Consider the following 22,976-nt stretch of genomic DNA (forward strand, 5'->3'; position numbering starts at 1 on the left):
TCCTGCAGGGCCAGGGTGGACCAGTGGCTCTGCAGTTACAGATTTCTTCATCCATGTTTGCTGTGCTGGGGCTCCAGGCCAGAGTTTGGAATGGCTGCTGCTCAGGGACTGGCACAGAGCTCTGCACCCTCCATCACAGTCAGGCATATCCTGATACCCAGCTGGGCCTTGCTCTGGGGTGAGGAGGTGCATAAAGAGGAGCTGGGAGCAGCTCTGATGGCTGTGAATGCTCAGAAGTGGCAGTGCCCAGCCCTGGTGTCTGCAGGGCTGTGCCAAGAGCTTGGTTCCTGCAGCCCCTGTGAGCCCCCTCAGGCTTTGTGGAGCTGGAAAGGTGGATGTGAGGTGCTGGGGAAAGTGGGAGAAACCCAAAATCCCAGTGAGAGCTCGGGGCAGGGGGTGAGGCCTGTTTCCCCCATGCTTGTCTTGCTTCCACAAGGCTTTTGCTGCAGGAGAGAATACTGCTGGTGGGCAAAGCCAAGCATGTCTGTCCTTGGGATGGGGGACAGGTTACAGAGAGCAGCAGGAGCTTTCCCTGAGGCTCTGCAGAGTGACTGGAGACACAGGCACTGCCAGGCCACCAACTGCTGGGAAGCAGCATCTGGTGCAGGTCAGCCTTGGGCTGAGGAAGGTGTGGGCTGGAAACCTGAGCTGTGACCATGTCCCCAGTGCCAGCCGGGGCAAGAAGCTTCACCCTGGCTCTTGGTCCATCCACAACTTCATGGTGGAGCCAGCACAGGATGGAGAGGATAGTACAAGGCCTGTGTGTCTGTCAGGCTTTGTCCAACATTTTCCCACCATGAAGTGAGGGTCAAATACTTTCCATTGCTCCAGCCTTGAAGATTCTTCTCCCCATCTCAGTCAGAAATAGCCCTAGGCTGGGAGTGAGCTATTTGTGGTGACCGATTGGGAAGGAGGAATGCACGGAGCTCCCCAGACTTCCCTTTCCACAGCCACATGCCTCCCCCAGCTGCTGAGCTAAAGCTTAAAAAATTCAAGAGCTATACTTGGAGAAACAAAGTTTAAACATAGCTGAGGCCAGCACGGCCTTTGGTGAAAGGGCTCGGGAACAGCTCCCTGGAACCCTTCCTGCAGCCAGCCTCACTGTGGGTACATGTTAGCTCCTCTCCAGACCCCAAAACTGAGGTGTCAAGGACTCAGTGCTCTGGAGTTTTCAGCAATCCCTTAAGTGTCAAGTGTTGGCCACCAGCTGTTGCCATTTAATATTGCTTTTCTATCTGGCACTTTGGGCCCTGGGACTGAATATCCTTTTGTGTTGGTGCTGATGGGGGATCTCCTCAGTGCTGGTTTGGTTGACATGAGGAGTTTGTTTGTAGGGGAGGGTTGAGCTCAGCAGTGCTGGGGCTGCCTGTCTTAGCCAGGCACAGCCTTGTGTGGCTGTGTGGCAGCACTGGCCTTCCCTGGGTGTTCTTGTCTATTTAAGCAGGTTTGCAGCTCCTGGAGGGGACAGGCTGTGCTGTGCCCTGCTGCCACCCTGGCCATGTGTCCTGCAGGGGCAGAGGGGCAGGAAGTGGCCCCTGGTAGCGTCTGTGGGAAACAGCCCTGGCAAGACACAATGTTGGAGACAGTGGCAGTGCAGGGATGTTCCTCTTCCTACCATGAAAAAGCCCCTCCTCTCTCTGTGCCCAAGACAAAATGTTTCTTTGCCCTCCCCATGCTTTCCTGGCTGATGCAGATGGTGGTTAATGATCCTCATGCCACACCATTGCTTCCTGGAGCAATGTGAGAACCAGGTGTGCCCTTACAGCAAGATCCACTGCCACTGCTCCTCAGTGCTTCAATCAACAGTTCCCAAAGATGCTCCCACTGTTCCCCAGACACCCATTCTGCTGGGACCCCACAGACCAGTCCTACCTCTTCCCACCAACTCCAGCACAGCCCTCATCTCAGCAATACACCACAGAGCACCAGGCATTTCTTAGAAACATCATCATTTATTGACTTGAACAACTGCCACTAGAGCAGCATTTTCCTGCTCAGATGTTGGTGGTGTGGTTTTTCTTCTCTTATTCTCTACTAAGATACTTTAAAATGAAAAAAATTAAATGAGTTTATGGTACTGAAACAACAGTCAAATTCATTACAAGAGGGCCCTCGTTGTAATCCCTTTGCAGCGAACGGCAGAGGCTGGAGTAAGGGAGGCTGCACCCGTGACTCAGAGGAAAGCCACAGGGCACTGCTGCCCAGCTGTGTGCCAGCTCTGTGCCTTCCCTGGGCTGGCTTTCAGGCACAAGGACTGCCTGCCCTGCTGGGACACCCCGGTGCCCACGCAGCAGCCGTGCCCCTCCTTGGCCAGGGACGCAGCCCTGCCCCACGGCTGCGATGAGGCTCCGCTTGCTCCGCACCAGACCAAAGACCAGGGCAGCTGCTGGACGGCTCCACCCTGGGGCTGGCCCTGGGGCATCTGCTGTTTCCTAGTTTAGGGCAGGCCCGTGTGGCCTGCAGCCCTCTGGCACAAAGGCCCTTTCACTCCAGATGGTGGCTGGGGTTGGTTTTGGGATGCTTCACTTAAAAGTTGAGAGGACAGAAAGGTCAGGAGGAACACAGAGTGACTAATGTAAGGCTAAAGCAGCAGCTTCAGGCTCCTGGGTTAATATTTACTGCTGAAACTGGAGGAGTTGAGAATAGAGTGTGCAGCTCACCTGTTTGAGAAATGCCCTGGAGATTATGCATCACATGCCAATGGTGAGAGAGCTTGGAGACACTGGGAGAGGGTAACAAGGTGAAAAGTGTATGGCAGCAGATGTGCAAGAACTGGAATCTCACTGCCATCCGTGATGGCTGGAGGAGTCAAACTACTTACACAGAAAACCTTACACCAACAGAAGGTAAACTGAGTTCTGGAAGGCACAGCAACAGCCTGGCTAACAGGGGAAGGGGCATTATGTAACCCAGGAGCAGAGGGTTAAGGGCAGCAACCTAACAGGCAAAGGATTTGGATAATTTTGTCTCCTGCAGGGCCCAGCACATCCCTTCTGTCTCCATAGAGAATGTAACGAATGCCAAAAACCGTTCACAGGACACTGTTAAATGAAAACCAAATGAAACACATCATGGGAAAGGCAGAAACATGCAGCATCCCAAAATGTAATGGGAGTAGCATGACAGCACAGGCGGGCAGTCCAATCTGGATGCACCACTCAGTTATAATCCATCAGCTTTTTGAACCGTCTGCAAAACTGAAAACAAGGGTCTCCTCCTAATTAGTGTTAATTTGTTAGAAGTTTCCAAATACTTTCAAAATGTGCCTTTGCAAGAATCACACCCCCCAACCCATCACCCCAAGGGCCCCAACAACAATCCATTCCTGATCACTGCTAGAGTCACGGTTTATCTTCAGAAATACTTGGTTTTTTTCCTTCTTATTCCTCTTCTTCCTCTTCTTCCTCCTCTTCCTCTTCCTCATCATCATCTTCATCGTGGCAATGTGTGATTTCCTGAGGCGCCTGGGGGAAGAGGTTGGGTGGTTTGATCTCGCTGATGGAACGGGTCAGTTGGTGCCGCTTGTAGTCGGAATCTTTGAAATCCACCGAGGTGCGATTGCGTGTGGCCATCGGCGACTCCTTCTCATTGATGTCGACGTGCGTGTGCTCTACTGTGGACTCGTGTGGCATCTGCACGTGCAACAGAGAGGGGGGGTGACAAGGGTGTCCCACTCCCAGGCTGCCTCCCTGGAGAGCAAGCCACAGAATGTGACTATTTGGTCTATGGCCCATCAAATGCCACCAAACCCTCCAAGGTGCTGTTGTGTCCTGTGGAATTGATAATGGACGCAAGCATGGGCACCTCTGGGACCCCGGGCCACCTCCCTGGGATTGCAACTCACCAGCACGTGGGCGGCTCTGAAGAGGTAGCTGAAGGGGTAGTAGAGGAGGTTGATGAAGGAGGCTGCATAGAGGTCGGCGTAGCGCATCACCTGGCTGGCAAACAGCGTCTGCCGAGAGCCGCTGCGGAAGAGGCTCCCCATCATCCCGTAGCACATGTCCATGTCGTGGGTCACTTTCTGTGAGGAAAGGACAGGTTAGATGCTGGGCCAGGCAGGCAGCACCTCAGAGCCACAACACTGAGGCAGAGTGCCCTGAGGGCTGGGGGCTATGTGAGACCTTTAAGGATCTCCAGCAAGGCTTTCTGTGCTTGTATCCCAAGGCATCAGGGCACAGCTGAGCCCCATGTAACAGAAAGGAAGGTGACAGCAGGCTCAGGGCGAGCACTGCCCTAGGCTGGCACCCCAGGGCTGGCTACAGCCCCTCTGAGCCTGTGTGTGCCACTGCCACATGTTGCAGCAGTGTGCACCCTCAGCCAGTGCTGTTTGTGGGCATAAGGAAAGGGACCCTATTCCAGACCAGGCTGCCTTTCAGGAGAGCCAGTGACATCAGAGATCTGAGACAAAATGGTTTTGCCAAGCCTGCTGTGCCCACCCAAAGGCAGAGCAAAACATTTCAGGACTGAGCAGTGGGGTTGGGTTGTTAAGCCCTTTGGGATCCAGAAGGATGAAAAGGGATTTTGATGATTGGTACCTTAATGCGTCTCTGGATGGAGCTGATGTCGGGGCGTTCATTGCTGCTACTGTCCAGATGCCTAGTTACAGGCGAGAAGGTAAATACATGGTGTGAAAAGTCTTTCAGAACCAGATGCTGTGGGATGGGGCTCAGGGGAGGGAGGCTGGTCTGGAGGGGAAGGTGGGTCTCGTGGGCAGAGCTCAGGCCTGAGCCAAGGCTCCGGCAGCAGTGCCATGAACCCAACCCCAAGGTTTTGTCATTGCCACTGTTAGCTGGGAGAGGCAGCAGGAAAGTTGTCACTGTTTGAACACTCACTTGTACAGCTCGGCCAAGAAAATGTCCAGACTCTGCAGCTCTTCAAAAAGGGCTGGAAAATCCAGAAAAGAAAGGGGAGAAGGGTAAGTTTAAACTGTTGAAATGAAAAGTACTGAAAGTGAACCCACTCCCCTGCCCACTCCCCTCGCATGGCAGCAGAGGGACACTGGAGCAGGGACACATCTCATGGCCTCTGAGCAGGGAGAGGGGTCAATCACATTCTGTGCCATGGGAAGAACTTTGGGCTTGCTTTCTGGTTGGCCCTTTTGTTTTTGAGGCTGAACCTTTGCAGCTCTCACCAAAGCCTTCCAACCAGCCATGGGGCAACTTGCATAACCCCCAGCCCTATTTACACACCAAAGGGCAAACCTGGGAGAAAAGCAGGAGCGCTGGAGGATGGGAAACACACAGCACTTTGGCGGCAGAGCAGCAGAGGGAGTGGGAGGAACGAGGAGGAAGCAGCTGGTGAATAGGGACTCCCTGCAGATGGGAGAGCAGTCATGGCTCAGGCATTACAGGGAGAATAACCCAGGTAATGTCAGATATCTTTTAACATAGAAGCCAAAGCCACAGCTCCATATATGCAGAGAGGACGAGATTCTGGGATTTCTGATGAGGAACAACTTAACCCCACCCAGCTGCAGCTTCTCCCATGGCCAAGGCAGCACTTGGCTGATTACACAAATAGACTGAGAAAGAGCACAGCAAAGGCCTGGGACCCCAAGACCAGCCCACAGAGAGGCACCCCAGCTCCTGCCACCAGCATCCAGACCCAGTGAAAAGGGCCAAAAGGAGAAGTGGCAAGCCAGGGTGATCTCTCCCCTGCACCCCTAAGCCCTGGCGACCTCAGGGGTGCAGCATCAGACAAGCAAGAGCAAAGCCTGGCCAGGGGCTCGCCCGGCTCCTGACCGCTTTTGTCTGTCCAGACGTGCAGCTCCTGCGCCAGCTCGGGGATCACCAGGAAGGTCCGCCAGCCCTGGCGCTTCTTGGATTTGAGGATGTCTCCAAAGATATGGTCTCCAATGTACAAGATATCCTTCCCCTTGGCCCCCAGCAGGTCACACACTGTGTCCGAAGAGCCTGAGAGAGGAATGGCACAGCTCAGAACAGTGAGCCAGAACAGGTGCATTTTCCTCCCAGAAACCTCCACCCTTGACCGTGGCTGCCCTGGACACTGCTCAGCTGCCTGGAAGCTCACCCAGGAGCAGCTCTGCCTATGCACACCCCTACAGGCATGGCAGCAAGAGAGGCCATGCTGCATACCCCGCCATGTGAGACTAATGGAGCCTTGGGTCTCACAGACAGCTCTGTATCCACCCACTGCCCTTCCCTGGCTTGGCAGAACCTTCCAAGCGTGTTCACACTGGTGGCAGCACCTTTAAGTGCAGCTGGGGACACTGCACTGGGCCAGCTGCAGCCACCCCTCCACCACAGGCCCTGCAGGCATTTCCCAGACCCTCTCTGGCAAGAATTAAAAGGACATTTGAGGAGGAACGGGTCCATCTCTTCCCTGCACTGTGCAGCCCTGATCATGAAGAGCTTCTGCTGCAGTGTGCAGAGAGCACAAAACAATGTGCCTTGGGAAGCACAGCCTTGCCTGGCACAAGTCCTCTCACAGCTGGAGTGGCTGAAGGCCACATCAGAGCCATTCCACACAAGAAGAAGAGCTCCTGCCTCACCTCCCGAGTACACAATGCCGTGCTGCAGCGGGCCAGTGTAAGTACCAATCTTCAGCTTCCCAGTCACCTGTGGAAGGAGGTGTTGTGTTAGTGCTGAACAGCTGATGGATGGTCTGAATCTTTTCTATATTGATACCATAGATACATCACTCTTTGTATGTCTCATTCCTAAGCAGGCCAGAGGTGGCTTTCCTACCATCACCTGCAGTATGTTAGGGAAGCCAGCAAAGCCTTGAGCTCAGGAATCACTAAGAGGAGATTCCAGCCCACAATCTCTAGAGTAGGTCCTGTCCAAACACTGCATTGCTCATGTCACTGAGAGATGCCATAGAGGAGGTGCAGGAGCCCTTCCAGCCATGGAGGTACCCTCCTCTGAGCACTCACCGTGTCCACCTGCCGCAGCACAGTGCCCTCCCCAAAGAAGAGGGGTTTTCGTGCATCCACCAGGATCAGGTCGAAGTAGGACTGCCATGGCCGATGGGCACTCCCAGGCTACAAAGGCAAAAACAAACCCCAGAATGAGGCATGACACAAAAATCCACAAGGGAGTTTAACTGGAGCATCACTGTCCATAGCCATAACCTTGTGACACTGCTGGTCCAGCAAAATCCCTTAGCTCATCCTTCCCATGGGACCAGGCTGGGTTGCCAGCACCATCTCCTAAAGCATTCCCCTTCTGCCACAAGCCCATCCTATCCCAGTCCTAGCAGTGGGGGCTGAGGACATGGTGTGAGACAGGAGAACAGCACTGAACATCCCTGTCAGGGCACAGCTGCCATGTAAAAAGGTGCTGTAAATGACACCCTGTCACTTCAGGAGCAGTGGCATCCTGCAGATCCAGGCACACGCAGCTCCACAGCTTCAGTTTACAAGGCCATGCTGGTACTTTTGCCAAGAGTGGGAAAATGCCTGGACTCTATCCCACAGAGCATGGCTTTGAATCACAGCCCTGCCCAAAGGATACTGAGCCCTTTCTGCTCCACGCTTCCACACTTTGTGAGATCAAGGCCACAGCAAGGGGCTTCTTTAGCTATCAGTTGTGGTGAGTATCTAGGCTCTCAAAATTTCCCTCTTGGCTGCCTTCTGCTTTTAAAGCAGTGTGAGAACATGAGATAGCCTCTCACTGGGAGACTGAAAGAGCAGTATAAATTTGTATCATAAACCTTTCTCCAAAAGTTGCAGGGCTGAGTTTTGACCTCAGAAAAACAACAAAAAAAATCCATGATTAAAACTTTAGAACTTACAATAATTAAGGCACAATCAGCCATAAACGTTTCTGCTGTTTTATTAAACTATTACCTTTCCATCATGGCTTTTTTTAACAACATCCAAACCACTCTGCATTATTTCTAAGAAATATGGCTACAAAATGCCACAGTTGGAATGTTTTATCGCTGAAATCGTGTTATCATTAACACAGATTATCATTTGAGACCAGATGATGCCCCTTTTCTCTTTGTTATATTGTATTTGCTTTGATCCCATTCAAGCAGGACACAAAACAGCAAGTGTATTTTAACCAGATTAAAGCAACTAATCCCATGCAGGGGATGAAGCAGGATTAAAATGCTTTCCAGCTACACAGATAATTAGGCACATCAGTGTCTACTGCAACTGCAGTCTAGAATTCACATACCTTTGGTCCATGTGGAAAGTCAAACAAGTAAGTCATAATTTTCTAAAAGAGAGAAATAAAGTATTCAAATATGTGGTTTTAAACATTCATTTGTATAGTTTATAAAAGCATACTTCTGTGACTTCATATTTTCAGATGATGAAACTTTATTTTTAGTCTTTACATAGAAGTCAGCATATGATCTGGAGACAAAATGAATGGAACAGGACAATGATAGGAATCAAACCAGTAGTTGTTATTATCAAATAACACAGTTGTCTCAGAAAACTGCACACTGCTTCAGGGATGTCTTGCAATGCTTTAAAACAGCATATAAATCTTTAGATTAGCAGTGTTACCAACATCCTGACATTCACCTGGAGTTGCAACTAATCATGTTTATTTCTCAGCTTAGCAGACAGCCCTTTCTGGGTCTCAGACCTCTCCAGGATCTTGGTTTGGTGACCTCTCTGTACTCAGACCATCTATCATCTCACTTGAAAAGGAAACTCTGCATTTTAAAGGATGCTAAAATCCAAAACTGAGTATCACTTTCCATTACAGCTTTTTAATTGCTAAGGAACTGAGTGAAGCACAGAGGGACTTAAACCAGGCCTGTGCCAGACTAGCTCAGTGCCAGAACCAGGATGACAAAAGGTGACTCAAGACTTATCTGCATCCACCACTAACCCTTCCTACATAGATTAGAAAACACACAATTCTCCACCAGAAGATGTCCCATCAAAACTAATCCAAAAGCCTGGCTGGCTGATGCTTATTCCATGATATACCAACCCAGCAATTCAAGCAGCACTTACATCTGTGTATTTATAGTCGCTGTTTGTGACGAGAAACACCTTCCCCACTTCATTCATTCGGCTGAGCAGCAGTGGCAGCTTTCCCTGGAAGCCAAGGGGAACATCCAGTCACACACAAAAGTTACAGACATTTATCATGGGAAAAACACTCAACTATGATCCCACCAGACAAAAACAAGGCAAATCAAACCATCGAGCAAGCAAACTCACGTGTTGTGCACTGGCCAGAGCCAGGACAGCTGCTGGTCCATCCAGGGAACCCCTCCAGAGCACAGCCCAGGGGAGGAAGGCGAGGGGGAAGGGCTCAGCAGGGCTGCAGTGCCTTTGCCAACCACAGTGCCAGGCACCCTGTGCTGCTCCCACCGATCTGCTCCAGCTCCAAGTCCGTTCCCGAAATGGGCCCAGAGGCAGGTGAAATCTGAGCTCACGAGCCACAAGTTGGAATGCATTATAATTCCAACCTCAAATTAGGGGAGAATTTATTCCTGGGGCTGTTTTTATTGAATCTGAAATCTCAGTCCATTGCCAAAATAGCTGATTACCTCACTGGACACTTACCTAAGAATTCTGTAGGCGTGTAACTAGAAGCAAGGTTAACTGCTTTAAAGTGATAATCTACCAGAGAGCTCATCTAAACTCAGAAATACTTACTCCATAAGGGGTCCAGAGGGGCCTTGCACACTGAAGAGGTGGCAGGAGTAAGGGAACCACTGCAGCTTGCTCAATTAGATGTGCTGAACACACATTTTGGAGTTATCAAGAGACTAGACACTGGTGAGTCGTTCAGGATCTTTCCCTCAGTCCCTCATGGTTAAGTGTAATTTTTTTGTCATGTATCTAAAAAGATGCTCAACTGATGCTTTTTAAAGAGAGGTTTGCTTAGGCAAAAAAACACTGGCAGTGAACACAGTTGCTTTCACCACTGAAAGAAACAACGTGAGCTTTGCTAGTCTGCTCACCTTGATAACATTTCCTCTGGCTTTTATATTTTATGTATAAAACTGTGCACATTAATACAAAATCTTGTGGATCACTGGCCCAGAATAAAGGCTGCATCTGAACTTTGTCTTTAGCTATTACAATAGAAATCACAGCCTTATCTGTTTTGTGATTTAGTAAAGCAAATCAGCATGTTTATTTCTTGCCTGCTTAGTCAGTACTGAATGTCACATAGCACAAGTAAAGTAACTTCACACTTACATCTTTCACCACATACTTCTCCAGATTCTCAAGGGTCTTTTCCTTAAGCGATCCCTGAAATAGAAACAACAGAACCCAGTGAGGTCATGGAAACTTATGATGTAAGAGACAACAAAGTAATGCCAACTTTCACACTTTAAAATGCTGTGAAAGTACAAACCAGGGCGAATCTGAACCAGTGACTCTAGAGATGAGAGGCTTTGAGTAGCAGGGACCATCACAAACTCTGTGATCCATCGATTCCCTCACCATGGTAAATAATCCACTTCAACAGCATTTTAACCCTTTCAGAAGGGAATACAATAGAAACAAACAAAAAATAGTTTTGCCATACCAAACAAGACAGTTAATGACCTGTCTCCAACACTTGACCATAATGCTTTAGTCAAAGGCCAACTCCAACATGTATCACACAACACTGCATAAGGAAAGAAAAATAGATTCCTGACTTCTGCATGGGTAAAAGGACCACCACAAGTACAACTGTGAGCAGAGTTCTCCTGTGATGATTTTCCATCCCACCCAACAGACTGCTTGAATGAAGGAGAGCAAGAAAATCATGTCTTTAACCATATGTTAATGCTCACAAAATTATATTCTAAATTTGTGCACAAGTGTGTGCAGAAGATGAAATGCTTCTCTCTAATTAGAGAACAGCTGATCTATTTTCCTCTTTAATGCCAGTACTTTTTAGACAACATAGGATAGTGCCAATGTAAATAGTGGCAGAATTGCAGTAGAATACTGCTTTAATAATTAGGACAATGTACAAGTTGTGGACTTGAAGTGCACATACCCTTGTGGCATCATGCTCTAAACCCCATGAATTACAGTGCAAAAATGAAATCTGGGCACAATAAAAAGGAATAGGAAGCCAAGCCAGATGTGTTCCCATACTAGGAGGGCAGTTGAGATCTTGACTTACTCCCACACAACTGCAGTCTATTATTTGCTCACTAGGAGGCAAAGCAGGGCCCCTGCCCAGAGCAGGGAGAGAAAGAACATCTGAACTGAGAGTCACAAACCAGCCCCTCCAACCCAGTTACAACCACACACATCCCACAAAGTTCTAGCAGTCACCTTGTAATGAACCCAGTCAACAGCATCTCTGACATCCTGGAACATACTCCTGAAGGACATGAAGAGGTCTCCATCCTTAAACCCTGTTTCACAGCTGTGAGGAGACAGAAGAGAGATTCTAGCAGCCTCTCACAGCAGGTAAGAAACACACCAAGGAGTGAGACAGCTCAAAATGCTGTTTGCAGTTTGTGTTTTCCTCTTACCATCATGGTTTTTTATCTGCTACTTTACTGCAGCTCAGAGTTGAAAGAAGGCTACAATTACAGTTTAACAGGAGCTGTGTGTTACCCAGGAATGTCTGTGCCTCCACAGCAGTACTACAGCTTTCTGTAACTCTTACTTCTCACCCACAAGATAAAAAGACTGCAGAAAATTACAAAAATGCCATTTGCAACATTCAACAGAAGATGAATGGTACTGAGGGAATAAACAGAGTGGTGCTCTTTCTCCCTCTTTCCAGCAATAAAGAAGGGAGAGTCCTGGAAATCAACTAAATGTAATGCTGCTGAGAGGAGGAACTTCTATGTTGAACACTTAGAATTAAAATTACAAGATAGTCTGGAAGTATCTTTGAGACAGCATGACAGCTTGCATCAGAAGAAATCAAGGATTATACAGAGCTGTATTTATTATGACAGCAATCATCATGCCTCTCCTGAGAAAAGGTACTTCACCTGATGGATTGCCAGCATAAACAGTTCCTCTGCTCCCAGATGAAATCACATTAAACCTTTGCCTTCCACTCACATATATGCAAAGATGACCCATCACATGAGGTGATGAGTAGCACAGCAGCATCACATTTTCCAGTTCAAACCACAGCTTGTTTTCATGCTTATATGTTTTTGAAAGCAGGTTAAATGCTCATGCTGCACAAACAGCCTTTTATTCCACACTGAGCACTTCACCTCTAAGTGTGCAATGTCCTTTATTACAACATGAAGCACTTGTGGTAACAGGCTGAGGAAATTCAGCCTTTCAGTTACCAGGCTCCAATGGACAGAGGTTCAAAATGAACTGAATGGTGCCTGTAATCACCCTAGAAACTGCCCCAAATACCAGTGTCAGTCAGTATGTTGGTACTGCTGTACCCTGTGAAGGAACCTTCATAACCAGCCTCTGCTGTACACACAGATCAACTTAGCACCACAAAATTACAGGAGACCCACCAAAACCACTTGAGAGGCCTCCACTGATATATTAACAGTATTCCATCTGTGCTCCATCTTGTATAAAATAATAGCAATCTTACTGTTCCATCATCATGTCAAAGTGGAGGGAATACAAACCTCGTGTACCGGTCACAGTTTGTAAAGAAATCCACCAGGCAAGCCAACAGGTAGGTCTCTGCAAGAAAACACAGTGAGATTATAAGACAAGGATAGCATCATGCAGCTAACTTTAGACCTAGTGCCCAAAGGAAGAAAATTCATGTTAAAAAAACCCCAAACAAAAAAGCAAAGTACAGTGTCAGCAAAGCTTTACTGGCTTAAAAGGCACACATTAGACTCACCTGGTAGATTGAATAATGTGTTCAAAATGTAAAACCTATCTGTGTCATCCCTCTGGATAAATTTATTTGGATATTGCTCTCGTGTTTCAGGCCTGAGAATAAAGAAAATGGAGAAGAGTGAAACCACAAAACATAATGAAGATAAAATGTGCTGGCCTGCAAAACCTCCCCACTGCACTGTTGGCACAAGAGCAAAAGTGCATGCAGGGGTGTTCCCTGGGCTGCTCTGACTCCAGCAGAGCCAGGACAAAGCTCTCACTGCTGAGCCAGCAAACTGAGCAGAGCCCACACAGGGACACAGAGGGGTCCAGAGTCCACATGCCCCCTTAAGCCCATGCTGCTGTCTAGGAGGATGCTTTAAATCATCTGCACTTTCATTGCTTGCTTATCTTAAACTCTCCCCCACTTTCCATGTGCTGCTCTCCACTCTCCCAAGCAGGGCTTGCTGCAGGAGGCTTGCTTGGGGCAATTCATCAACAGGGTGGCCATGACTGAACACATATCATTATTCTGGTCTCCTTAATTTCTGGAGCTACTAAAGATCATTTTAGGCTCATACAGGAACTTGAGTGCACAGATAAGGGCTTTTTTCTAAATTTTGGAGTCCTGATGCAAGGACTCAGAGGCCTGCAATGACAAGGTTTCTTACCCTGGGACCCCTGAGCTTGCCTTGCCTTCCATTCATATGCTCTTGCAGCAGCAATGTGGAAGGGGGGATTTGCTGGAACACATCAGGAACATGGCACTGCAGTCCTTTCTGGTTCCTAAAGCACCTTCTCTGGGACAAGAAACACAAGCAGCCAAGGAAGGCTGCAGGAAATGGCATGTAATGCTCAGTTCTGTCACCCTCAATGGTCAGAAACATGAAGGGGTAGAGCAAGATTGTTCCTTCCCCAAGTCAGCTTAGTCCCTCACACTTTCTTAGCAATGGCTGTGGAGCTGACAGTCTCATGGGCCACAGGTCCACATGTAATGGCTTTGTCTTGACTGACAAGCTGCTGATGTTAAACTGTGGCAGGACAGCTGAAGAACCCTTGGATGATCCCATCTTCTCCACAGCACACATTCCACTATTCCCAGCAAGGTATGAATGTACCTGCAGTGGCACAGCCCTTCCCTTGTAAACATCTGGGCTGTTGCTGCACCTGAGACCTCAATTCATCCACAGCTAATCCTGGAGCTGTAAGAACACCAACACAGCTTCTGCTGTTAGCAGAGTCTCTGTGACTCCAAAGACAATGGGTGCCCTGAGGATCACTGACACAATAGAGTGTATTGAGTGAAAAAGAACAGCCAAGAGTCTGCACTCACCCTCTGAGGAAATTAAAGCCATGTGCACATACTAGGAGGTTCCCATAGGCATCAACTTTCAGCAGGTTTCCATAGTGGGTGTCAAACACCAGGCCTCTGTTAAGAAAGCAGTTTAGGATGTGAAAAGGCAAGTGCATTAAAAGGTGACCATTTTAACAGCAGCTAGAACAACTTTGCTCACTTGGCATGGGGCATCAGAATAGAGCTGCTGTTATGATGCAGATGGGGCCCCTACTGTCCCTTTCAGCTGGCAGCAGGTCAGCACCAGAGCCCAGCATGGCCAGGCAGGAGAGACACCTGACCTACTCCCCATGGTCCCAAAAGCATTTAACACAAGAGGCTCAGCTCTGCATCCTGCAGGGGAGCTGTGGGCTCTTCCACAGGGTCACAAACCTGACACCCCTGTGGGGCTGCAGGGAACAGTGAGGTGTGGTAAAGGAATTCCTCTCTGCTTTTTCATGGCTCTGTCACAGACAAAGCCAGATGGGGCATGTAACCATGGCACAATACTTTGGACATGCCCTGTTCTGACTCTGAAAAATTCTGTCTCATTTATCTAGCAGCTTGCATCTGGAGAACACAGCCTTCCCACAGAGATATCCCTTCTGTCTGTGATGAAGGTAGTGGATTTAACAGAGCTCTCATCACAGGTTTGTGAGGGGCTAAGCCTTGTTACAGGCAAAGGCACAGCCAGCAGCAACTCTTGGTGTAAAACATGCTGAGAGGAGGGAAGAAAGGAGGCTGCCAGGCTGAAAGTGGAAAAAACCAACAGACCCTCTGGTTCAGTCTTTTGTAAAGAAACTCCAAAGGACTCAAAGAAGCAAAATCCAGCAAAGGCACAAGTGGAAAGAACTTGAAGGTGCAGAGTTACATCAAAAGCTTTGTTCAAAACAAACTGACCTTTTTATCTCTCCCATCAAAAGACTAAATATAGGAATTTAGTAATTTTGCACCATTAACTTAGTGCAAAGTTATAAAATCAGTAAGTTACTAAATCAAATGCTTTTGACATTTGATTTGGCCTTGACAAGAGAACTGGATTGGTCCCACTTCTATTCTTGTTTACTGTTAGCTTAATTTTCAGGATGTCTTATGCACCATGATGTTGCTAATTAAAATCATTAAAGAAAAATATTCTGAGACATCCCAGCAGCCTCTCAGACAGCAATGGCTCCTTCTCCCCCCGATTCTAATTTCACTCCCAATCCAATTGTGACTCTGCTGTCTTTGCTTTGAAGGGCTATTTTTGGACCATGTTTTCAGTAGGGTTCTTTTATTGCACACTCCCTCTTTTGCTGGCAAGGGTTCATGTGTGCAAAGGCCCCCCACATCCTGGATTAGTTTTCTCCCTTCCCCATGATATGTAGGCTTCACATCCACAACTGAAAACCTGGCCTCACATGTCACCTGTGAACTTCACAGAACAAGTACTGGAGGCCTTGAGCAGGCAGGGTGGGTATCTGTTAGTCATTTACCTGGTAGGGAATGCAGGATCATACACAAAATTGAGCAGTTCATGAGGGTATCCAATGGAAACTAATCTTTCTACGGTCAGGTCAAATCCAAGAGATTCGTATTCAGGGGATTTATACACTGTACCAAGATGAGATTTCAGTTAGAAAATTTGAAAACAGCTAGGGGGTTAAACAAGAAGGCAATTAAAAATAATGTACCCATTCTCCCTCCTCCCTCCTCCACATACCATTCTCTCCTTGGATGCCTGGGGTCCCTCAGCCCAGAGCAGGGTGGAATTAGCTCCAGCCCCAGGGCTGCAGTGAAGCAGAACTGCAGTTTGAATTTCAGCAGCAGAGTGCACCAGATGAAATATCCATCAGTTTATCATAGCTCTCTGCATCAGGAAAAATGTATTTCAAACAGCAGCTCCTCTCCCTGCAGTCCTGTAAGGCAGATGCATGAACACTCCCTGCTCCATTTGCTCCAACAGGGTTTTGGTTTGCTATGTTTTTGCAAAGCAAATAAAGAAACCAATGAATTGCAGCAGCACATGTATTGGAGGTTAGAAAGCCTGAAATTCATCACTTCTGTGCTACTGTTACTGCTCTGGATACAATCCCAAAGTTTAGTATTGCTCCAGATTTCATCTCAGGGGAATTAATGTTTTCTGCAGACTAAGTTAGCGTGAAGGTAGAGCTGTCAAGTTAACATATGATTTGTTTGTTAATACCACCATATGGTACTGCAAAAAATCTGTTTGTTATTACCCTTGTGCATTAAAATGCTACTTTTTTAAGCAAGCTCACTGCTCTCACATGTCAGAGGAGCTGCTCATCTGGGACACACACCTTCCCTTCGCCCCATGCAAAAGAAATGGACTTGTTCAACTAAGTCATTCCTACCATGCAGCCTCTCCTCTTCCTGCAAATGACCTTCCCATGTACTGAAAATGTTACTGTTTAATCAGATCATTAAATTACATCTAAAAGGCAATCAGGGCAGATGAAAATCACAGGGTTTCTCTGGCAGTGTTTACGCTCGCTGCATGTCTGCAGAAGCCCAGAAGATAAGGGGCTAATGTGCATGTTTCAAACACTGAGACAGCTGCACAGTCCTGAAGCTGACAAGGATTGTTGGTAATAACAGCCAGGGATTGTTGGTAATAACATATTGTGAGAAAGAACAGGATGTGGCTGGAGAAGGGGGCTATGTGAAGGTAAGGGCAGCAATTTTCTGGGGCAAATGTCCTTGTTTTGGCTCCCAGAGATAAGCACAGCACAGCTCAAGTGCAGGAATGAGGTTGAGAAGTGGGCATGGACCTTATGGGGGAGATCAAGACCACCCAACCACTGATCCATTTTCTGAAAGGTCTGAAGAATGCAGTGCACATGACAACTGATTTCCATAGAAAACAAGAGCCCTGTTTTTCAAGTGGGGAAAACTCATTTATGAAAAGATACCCCCACAAAGCCCAGGTGTGCATGTGCCCTAGGACAATGCACACCCCACCAGTGCTGCTGCTAGCACTGCTGATCTCTTTCTCTCTCTGTCTTCCTTTTTCTCTCTCTTCCCCTCTTTAATTCATCTCTTTCTCTCTTCCCTTTTACCCTACCCCTTTATCCAAACCCCACTGCTGTGTGCTTATACTAGAAGGTCAGGGATTAACATACCAAATTTCATGCCAAGTGTAATTTACTAATAAAACTTTGTAAGCTTCTGTGGACACTCTGACTTTTGTTGTTCCTTTCAACCATGAGCACCTACAAATCCCAGGTGCTCCCTTCCCCTTAGGAGTGAGACATCATAATGTTGCTGTCTTTAACTGGTCCTAAGATAAATAAATATAACCTTTGACTGCAATGAGAGTTACCATGGTTCAATGGGTCCAACTGCCTCCAACACTTAAATATTTCAAATTTAGCTGAAAATGTGCCAAGTTACACATTAAACTCATTAGAGGACAAACTGCTTTTCCTGAGAGAAATCTAACACATCTGTGGGCCCCATGATATATATTAATACACACCATTTATACTGCTCAGTAATCACCAGCATATATACACACTGTGGGATACAGAAGTTTAATCTGAGAGGAGAAAGAAAATACATAAAATACTGAAAAAAATAAATCAAAAGGCAAGGGTTTTAGATGAAACAAGGCTGTCAGAAGACAGAGATCACAGTACCCGTGACAGAGGGCTTCTGTTCCTCTTAATAACCTAAAAAGCACCAAAATCCCAAGAGTTAATTTCCCCATTAAACTAACAACATTAAAAATGTAATAAGCAAACCTGTAATGGTCTTATACAGATAACTGAAATCAGTAAAGCAGTTATCAGAATCTCCAAGCAATATTACACCAATGGCAAACATCAACAACATGATACAACATTCAATGCACGTAGTCTTTTCTATCCTTTAGGAAAGGAAGGATTGATTGAGCTATAGATAGGAATAAGCAATCAAAAGTACAGCTAATGAAGAAAGCAGTGACTGACAAGGCAATTCTGGGGAGTGAGCTAGAGTTGGAGGGAGCAATAGGCAGTTAGGTGATGAACAAAATTGTGAGAGTGACACCAGAGCATCATCTGGAACAAGGAATTCCTCTGATTCAGGACAGTAAAGGCACTTCCCAGGGAAAACTCTTATAAATACAGCTGCACATATTCTCAGAATGTGAAAGCTCTGCAAAGCTCCCCATTACAAGAAACAGACTCCAATCCCTCCTCTGCCCATGAAGCTGCTGCACTTCTCCTTCTCAGCCTCCTGGGAAATAGACCATGCTACCAATTTAATCCACAATACATCACTTCCAAACAAAACATTTCTCTGAAGTAACCCTAGTCTTTCTGAACTCACCAACCATGGTGATGCTGCCCAGACAGGAATCTGAGCAGGAGCACACTGGCATCTCCTCTGGACAAGCAGAAATGGTTCATCAACAGCTCCAGCAGAGCCTTTCCAGGGAAATTGTAGGGCTTTCTGATGAGCAATCTGTGCATCTTTTTAACTCTCCACCAGGGAATAGCTGTGTGGGACACAAGGTCAGCTGCTCACAAAATACCCTCACTCAACTTTTCTTTCTGCATTTGCCTCTCCATCTTAGGAAATCACCACAGACCTCCTTTTAACTCTCTGAGAAAACAAGCTGAAGCACCATTAGGAAAAAGCCTGAAGAAGAGGTATCAACCTCAGCCTTTGTCATCCCAAGGCTCTGATGAGGCAGTACATTAATCAGGATTAATCTAAATGTTTCATTTGGAGGGACAGTTATTCCCCTTACCTCCCAAGCCCTAGATTTTGCTTCCTTAATGTCTCTTTGAATAAAACTAAACTATTAGCTCATTCATGCCTCAGATCTCATCTCTATTTCTTTACTACTCCACAATATCTGGAAAATTAGAACCTTCTCCTTGGCACACAAACTAAACAGAGACACAGGAAACTGGACCCACGAAAGGAACAATTAATGTTTTCTAGTTACCAGCATACTTACTATTCCAGATAAACTTTCCTTTAATCAGACACACAGCTGGGAATGAGAGCTCCCTGAGCCCACCCTGACAGCACCCTACACCACAGCACTGATGGCTGCATCAACTGGAACCACAATCCTGACATTTCTCATAAGCCTATTTGAGTAACTGGTGCTTCCTCTGGGCAAACAAACAATCCACCTCCTCAGATCAAGAATGGACAAGCTGACATCACTGCAACTGTGGAAGCACATTTGGGGAAGATGCCCCCATTACAGGTGTTATTCCATTATTTCAATATTGTACTCAGGGCTGGGTGTTTTCTCTCATGTCTTCAGGCAGCCATGAGGAAACAGAGAGGACAGATCAGTACTTTTTTTTCTGCAACTACAAGATGAAAACATGGTTTTGAACTTTGCTGGAATATCTCCTCCTTCAGACCTGGTTGCTGAATCCTGGTACCTCTGATGGAGAGTTTGTCATGGCAACATCATGAATTCTGCTATTTGCCATGCAGTCTCCTGTGCCCAGCTCTCTCAGCCAGGTGAGAAGGGCCCAGTCTTCGAGCACTCCCAGCTCTGTGACAGGGGAGGAGGCAGAGCCACAAACACATTTTCACACTGTCCTTGCCCAACATATGTGGGATGACAGTAAAATAAGCACGTGCTACAACTTGTTCTGATTTCTTTTTCTTACTGCTTGATGACCAAGTCTCTGCCACAAAACCAAGTCTCCAGCTCCAGAGGAATTGTTATTTTAATAGTACTGTTCCAACACAGGCAAATGCTTCAGCAGCACCGGGCAATCAGCACCCAGTGCTCATGGATTATGCAACCAGGGTGGAAAGAAAACAACTAAAGGTTTTTTAAAAACAGAAGCCAGTTGACAGTATTTCAGATTCCTCTTAATAATTGGCTTATCTATACACCATTAAAAGGTAAAAAGCAGTACCCCAGAGTGAACACTGCAAGCCTTCAGGTCTGAGATGGGTGTGGGCATCCCTGACTGACACAGGACATGCCAGGAGGGAAGCTGGTCTGGAATGAGCAGGGGTTGTGCAGTAAGGTATGCAATTCTCATGCATTTGTGTGGTTGTGTTGACTTTTGCTGCCAAGACACATACAGTTACAATTTTATAGCCTTTCTGAAAAGGAAAAAAAAAAAATAAAGAAAAAGAAAAAAAAAAAAAGCTCTCTACAGAGGCTCCAGCTTATGCAAAATGCTGCTGCCAGGATTTTAACTCACATGAGGCAGATGCAGATTCAGAGTGTCACTCCAGGCTTGACGGAGTTACACTGGGCTCCCCTGTTAAAGAAAAAAATCAGACTGATTTTAAAACTGCAACAGCTCTGTGCCATGTGGGACTGTGTCTGCTGGAGCTCCGTCCTCTGGCAAGCTCAGGAGCTGGCCTGGCAGTTATTCCAAATACACTTACAACTGATTTATAGAAGAGGCACAGCTGGTAATCGTGCATCCTGCAGGCAAAATTCTGTCCTCATATCCACAAAGCAGTTTTACATCATCAGCTCAGGGATAATTAGGAGAAAAAGGCTACAAGCACATTTGCATGTGATACAAATCCTTCACGTTTCTCTCAGACACAGAGCACTGGTTCAAGAAAAGGTCTCATGCTCTTTTTGGGGCTTTGCTATTATGGTCCATTCCTCAGTCAGTGGCAAATTACTCCTTTCAGGACACTCTCTCTCACAGCACACATTGCCTGCACGTGTCAATGCAGGAGACTCGGGAGACAGAGTCAGGAGCTACTCTGGGAAGCTGAGAAGAGAATTTTGCCCTACACCTTGAAGGTGCTCCCAGGGAGAGCCTCACACACCAGGCCAGTCTGTGGTGCATGTCTGCATTTAAATGTACACTTGGACACGCCTTTGCTTGGGCTTTCATGGGCAAAGCACTGCAGGATAAACCAGCACCAAACCTGCACACAGAGCTGCACTGCAGTGCTCCCACTGGCAAGCACACACAGGGAGAACACCAGAGATATTTTGCAATTTACAGGTATGCACAGAGTAATCAGGAATTATCTTTGAGATCCAATTTGCACTAAATACAAAGCTGAACTGGTTGGAATGATGTTGCAAAAATGACCCACAGAAGTATGCAGACCTCCTGGAAGGCTTCTCTGAAAATAAACGTTTAAAGCCTGTTTTGTTTCAAAATGAATAGCTGGGGAAGGCTGAAGTGCATGTAATGACTGCTTAAGCTGTGGAGAGGAGAAAGCCCTTTAGGGTCTGCTGGCATCTTCCCTTGTTTCTCCTACACACACAAATTCAGGCAAGGGAACTTCTCACTGAAGATGTAACATGGTTTGTTCCAGGGCTTGCCAACACTTCTTGCAGGGTACTCATGGATCTTGGGAGAGAAGCAGGAGTTGAAGTTTAAATAATGACCCCTTTCTGCACTGCTTCAGTCATCTCCCATGTGTGAGACGTATCTGCTGTCTCAAACTGCACACCTGAAAGCAGTCCTGCCTGCCATTTTATTTCCAGTCACTGTGGATTTGGTGCTGGTAAAAGCCCCGAATTTGGAACAGTGACAACACACTGATTTCCCATACCACCAAGGCAGCTTTGAGAAAGCAGCTCTCCTTCACCAGAACCTTCATTTAGGAAGGGAAAAACAGGTTCAGGAGGTTGCTGCAAAAAAAGCCTGCGGGGAGAGCAGCTCCTCCAAGCAGAGGAAGAGCCAGGACCACTACATGATGACCTCAAGTATAATTTGTGCCTGCCTCCAGTTTTTCCCCATCAGTTACTCTCTTATGATGCCCTACTACCTCCTGAAGGAGTTTCACCCCTTCCATCTGCCAATTCCTCACCTGCCTTTCCTCCCACCTGGAAGGTAGGAGCAGCCCAGGGAAAGGTGCTTGTGATGCCCCCCAAAACAACCCACACTGTCAGGGGAGCAGCTGCTTCCTGCAGGTGGTGCATCCTGCTCTGATCCCTTGGGCACACATTGTCCCCACTTCTTCCTCAGGCAGGTGCTGAGAGCACTGTCTGCGCTGTTGACTTTCAGGTGTCCAGATAAGATCAGTATTTCTTAAACTAGAGGTGATGACCTCCTCCAAAAGAGTAGCAAAAGGCTTTTACAAAGACTCAGTCTTCAGAAATGTTACCCACTCTCTAGGTTCTCCAGAGGTCACAAAAAGACAGATAAGCCAAAATGTAGACAGATAATGCACAGGGTTTCGCCTTTTCTCTGAAGTACAGGAAATGCAGCCCAACTACTTCATGTTAAGTCTTGAAGAATTGAAAGTAAAATAACTAAAAACAGGTTTTTTTTCAGTTGCTGTTTATTCTCCAGTGAGTAAGGCATGCAAATCAGGCAGTTAGGGACACAGATGGGCAGGTGGAGAGCTGGTATCCAGAGTTAGATGTCTCAGGCACAACATGCATAATTAGGCTTGTATAAAAACATTTCTGAAATTACACAAACCTGACTTAGAGAGCAGGATCAAAATATTGCTGTGAATTGCACCACAATTAAGTCATGTGTAGTGGGCTTGGTTTGCCAAGTGTGCAAGTATGTATTAGGAACAGATTTATATCAGTGTTGCACTGACAAAAACTGCTTAGTTAAAGCCTTAAGGACTGAGATCCCCTTTTACAAACCCCATTCCCTGTAGCAGTATAAATATCTATGTATCCTGCCTCAACAATGTCTATCAAGTGAGATCCTAGTGCCCCAGAACAGGATAGATCTACCCCCAGAGCTCTCCATTCTGTCAGTATCTCCTCTGCACATGGCCCCAAAGTCAGGCACTTAGTGTCCACTACACTGTGTCTGTGACAGTCACCACTCCACAACAACCACACCACTGGCTATTTCACACAAACTCCAAATACTCATCCCCTGGCACTTCTGATCACCTGATCTGCAACTCCACTTGAGAATCCAGAGGGAAACAGCCAGTGACCAGTCCTGGAGGTGTTTGGGACACTAGACTTAATTAAAAAACAAACCCCACTGAAATTACAGTACC

The 22,976-nt window shown here is 47.0% G+C and overlaps 1 protein-coding gene across 6 annotated transcripts in view; it reads right to left on the minus strand.

The window, feature by feature from the left end:
* Positions 1-1,928: 1,928 nt before the first annotated feature.
* Positions 1,929-22,976, minus strand: part of NT5C2 (5'-nucleotidase, cytosolic II) — a 60,319-nt gene continuing 39,271 nt past the window's right edge. For 3 of the 6 annotated variants that reach the window (XM_079312046.1, XM_079312048.1, XM_079312047.1), the window contains 15 exons: positions 15,524-15,641; positions 14,049-14,144; positions 12,738-12,829; positions 12,514-12,571; positions 11,225-11,318; positions 10,145-10,198; positions 8,945-9,028; positions 8,148-8,189; positions 6,896-7,003; positions 6,512-6,578; positions 5,742-5,912; positions 4,833-4,884; positions 4,536-4,596; positions 3,845-4,021; positions 1,929-3,632 (listed from right to left, as the gene is read on the minus strand). In XM_079312046.1, coding sequence (XP_079168172.1) covers positions 3,381-3,632; positions 3,845-4,021; positions 4,536-4,596; positions 4,833-4,884; positions 5,742-5,912; positions 6,512-6,578; positions 6,896-7,003; positions 8,148-8,189; positions 8,945-9,028; positions 10,145-10,198; positions 11,225-11,318; positions 12,514-12,571; positions 12,738-12,829; positions 14,049-14,144; positions 15,524-15,641 — 1,526 coding nt within the window. In that variant the 3' untranslated portion in view covers positions 1,929-3,380. Of the gene's footprint in view, positions 3,633-3,844; positions 4,022-4,535; positions 4,597-4,832; positions 4,885-5,741; positions 5,913-6,511; positions 6,579-6,895; positions 7,004-8,147; positions 8,190-8,944; positions 9,029-9,154; positions 10,199-11,224; positions 11,319-12,513; positions 12,572-12,737; positions 12,830-14,048; positions 14,145-15,523; positions 15,642-20,224; positions 20,285-22,976 lie in introns of all 6 variants that reach the window. The other 3 variants (XM_079312049.1, XM_079312050.1, XM_079312051.1) reach the window with 2 other exon arrangements.

This window comes from Erithacus rubecula (genome assembly GCF_903797595.1).
Source record: "Erithacus rubecula genome assembly, chromosome: 9".
Classification (NCBI taxonomy): domain Eukaryota; kingdom Metazoa; phylum Chordata; class Aves; order Passeriformes; family Muscicapidae; genus Erithacus; species Erithacus rubecula.